The sequence below is a fragment of the Penaeus japonicus genome, unplaced genomic scaffold (assembly GCF_977035675.1).
Source record: "Penaeus japonicus unplaced genomic scaffold, GWHDUDI00000001_assembly GWHDUDI00000026, whole genome shotgun sequence".
In the NCBI taxonomy this organism is placed as follows: Eukaryota; Metazoa; Arthropoda; class Malacostraca; order Decapoda; family Penaeidae; genus Penaeus; species Penaeus japonicus.
The window spans coordinates 532,447-535,642 of NW_028234428.1; the positions used below are offsets into that span (position 1 = coordinate 532,447).

At 49.1% G+C, this 3,196-nt stretch overlaps 1 protein-coding gene across 1 annotated transcript in view; it reads right to left on the minus strand.

Annotated features, from left to right (window-relative positions):
• LOC147468747 (uncharacterized) overlaps positions 1–2,886 on the minus strand; it is a 4,705-nt gene extending 1,819 nt beyond the window's left edge. Inside the window, exons 1-3 of the mRNA XM_086551882.1 lie at positions 2,821–2,886; positions 2,049–2,464; positions 126–296 (exon numbers count right to left, since the gene is read on the minus strand). Of these exons, the coding sequence (XP_086408008.1) occupies positions 126–296; positions 2,049–2,459 (582 nt within the window). The 5' untranslated portion in view covers positions 2,460–2,464; positions 2,821–2,886. The remainder of the gene's footprint in view (positions 1–125; positions 297–2,048; positions 2,465–2,820) is intronic.
• Between the last annotated feature and the right edge of the window lie 310 nt (positions 2,887–3,196).

A 3,196-nucleotide genomic window follows, 5' to 3' on the forward strand; every position in this document is an offset into this window, starting at 1 on the left:
TACTACAAATATATCACAATGTATGTTCCATAATTGAATAAAAGAGTCCCCGAGACTACTTACCTGAGCAATCTACACGAAAACTCCCCGCCCCCTCCCCCCCCCCCTCCCCCAAGACAACATACCTGCGTGATGTAAGTCTTCCTGGGAACGACGATGGACTTCGTGTAGGTGGAGGTGACGAGCTGCGTGAGGACGTGGGTCACGAATTCCGTCTCCTTAAGCTTCTGGTACTCCGTCTGGTACACCACGGTGGGTACCACGCGGTCCACGAACTCCGTGTGGGCCACCGGGACCTGCCTGGGGGGGTAGAAGGAAAGCAAAGAGGTAAAGACGAAAAGAGAGGGGAGGGGGGGGAGGGGGGGGGGTAAGGGAGGGGGAGGGGGGGGGGGGGGGAGGGAAGAGAGGGGGGGAGGGGGAGGGATGAGTTGCGAGTCGTTTGTGAGGGGGGAAGGGGGAGAGGGGGCGGAGGGGGGCAGATAGTGGGATGAGAGAGGGACATTTGGAAACAGGTGAGAGAAGGAGGGAGGGAGGGAGGGAGGTAGAAAGGGGAGGCGAGAGAGAGAGGTTGAAGGTAGGAGAAGAGGCGAGGGGAAAGAGAGAGAGAGAGAGGGGGAGAAGGAGGGGGTATGATTCGGAAATCGGAGATGAGTAGAGGGGGAAGAGAGTAATGAATTGAGAAAGGGAGGGAAGAAGAGAGAGAGAGGGAAAGGGAGGGAGGAAGAGAAAGAGATAGGAAGAAAAAAATAGATAGAGAAGGAGAAGGAGGAAGGGAAGGAGGCAACGAGAGAGTGAGAGCGAGAAAGAGGGAGTGATAATAAGAGATAGATAGATAGATAGAGAGAGAGAGAGAGAGAGGGAGAGATAGAGAGAAAAAGAGATAGATAGAGGGAAAAGGAGGATGGGAGCGAGAGAGAGACAGAGGGAGTGATAATAAGAAATAGATAGAGAGAGAGAGATAAAGAAAAAGAGAAGAAAGAAGAGAAGGAGACAACGAGAGAGTGTGAGAGAGAAAGAGGGAATGATAATAAGAGATAGATAGATAGACAGGGAGATAGAGAGAGAAAAAAAATAGATATATAGAGAGGAGGAAGGGAAGGAGACAACGAGAGAGAGAGAGAGAGAGAGAGAGAGAGAGAGAGAGAGAGGAGAGAGTGAGAGAGAGAGAGAGAGGAGAAAGAGAGAGAGAGAGAGAGGAGAAAGTGAGAGAGAGAGAGGAGAAAGTGAGAGAGAGAGAGGAGAAATTGAGAGAGAGAGAGAGGAGAAATTGAGAGAGAGAGAGAGGAGAAAGTGAGAGAGAGAGAGAGGAGAAAGAGAGAGAGAGAGAGGAGAGAGAGAGAGAGAGAGAGAGAGAGAGAGAGAGAGAGAGAGAGAGAGAGAGAGAGAGGAGAGAGTGAGAGTAAAAGAGAGAGAGAGACAGAGAGAGAGACTAAGATAGAGAGAGGAGAGAGTGAGAGTAAGAGAGAGAGAGACAGTGAGAGAGAGAGAGAGAGAGAGAGAGAGAGAGAGAGAGAGAGAGAGAGAGAGAGAGAGAGAGAGAGAGAGAGAGAGAGAGAGAGAGAGAGAGAGAGGAGAGAGTGTGAGAGAGAGAGAGAGAGAGAGAGGGAGAGAGAGAGAGAGAGAGAGAGAGAGAGAGAGAGAGAGAGAGAGAGAGAGAGAGAGAGAGAGAGAGAGAGAGAGAGAGAGAAAGAGCATAACAGACAGACAGACAGGCATGCACACAAACAGACATAAATTAGGTGATTGAAAGTTCAAGGAAGCGAATCAGACAGAGCAGCATAGAACAGGTGAAACCATAGCCAAAAATGTGGTAACAAAACCTATACTAGAAAGTTAGAAACAAAAAAATGGTAGTCGTTTTAGTCAAAACAGGTATTACTCAAAACAGAAAACGCTAGTCCATCTTATAGCTATTCATTAAATTCTTCAACCTGTTTTCCATGGACTATCGATTTATAAAGATGAAAACTACTTCATAATCAAAATGAAGAACTTAAAAAACGAAAAACATTTAAAGGAAAAAGGCCAAAGGAGGCGAGAGAACTTACCGGGACCTTCTCGTTGACGTATTTGGTGACGTAATGAACCTCCGGCTCGCACTTGGGCACCTTGACGTGCACGACCTGGGGCTTGGGCGGCGGGGGCACGTGTTGGGGCACGGGGATCTGCACGATCTTGGGGGGCTTCTTCCCCCCTCCTCCTCCTCCTCCCCCCTTGCCCCCTCCCATGAGCGAGGACATGCCCTTCGACAGGCCCTTGAAGAAGCCGCCGAAACTGTCGTCGTAGTAGTCGTAGTCATAGTCGTAGTCGTAGATGGGGTAGGCCTGCGCCTGGGGCACCACGGGGGCCACGGGGGCGCCGTAGGAAGCCATCGGGGGCGGGAACCCCCCTCCCCCGTAGCCCGAGCCCCGGGCGGACGCCACGAGTCCCGAGAGCGCGAGCAGCTGCAAGACCGCCATGCCGCCTGCGGGAGAGGGAGGCGCTCGGTCAATCTTTCGCGAGGTTGGTGGGCGGCAACGGCACCATTCACAGGGGTGATAGCCTTTTCAATATCATTATTATGTTGTTGTTGTTTTTATCATTGTAAAGATTATCCTTTTCTGTGCTATTGTTATTGGTATTATCTTTATTACTGTATTATTATCATTATTACTGAGTGATCATTTCATTTACGATGCAGAAATATTTAGCTTTATCAAAATTATTTTATTTGTTTTTATTATCATTAAAGACCGTAAGAATGAGCAATTTGAATAGTATCAAAACTTAAAAACTACTCACAAAACGACCCAAGCCTCAAGCAAGGTAAGGAACACCGACCTGTAATCAACCTGCACCTGAACCTTCCGCAATTCCACCTGTGATGCTGTCTGGATGATCACTGAGCTCAGAAAACGTCAGAGATGCCCTTTATATAGCCTCTCGAAAGCTAAACGTCAGCGCTAGACTCGTCAAACCGCTACCCCGCTACACCGCTACGTAGCAAGGGGAGGAGCCCTAGCGTCGTGGGAGGGGAAAGTGGGAGGGACTTCAGGCACAGGAGGCGTGGCTTACTTCCTATTGGTGCGTAAATTTAGAAGAATTTTATGACAAAAGGAATTTTATGAAGAAGGAAATGTTGATGAATGCGAGTTGACAAACAGAAAATGGGAAACGAAGGCAAAGAAAACGGGAGTGTCAAGGCTGACTGTGGAGA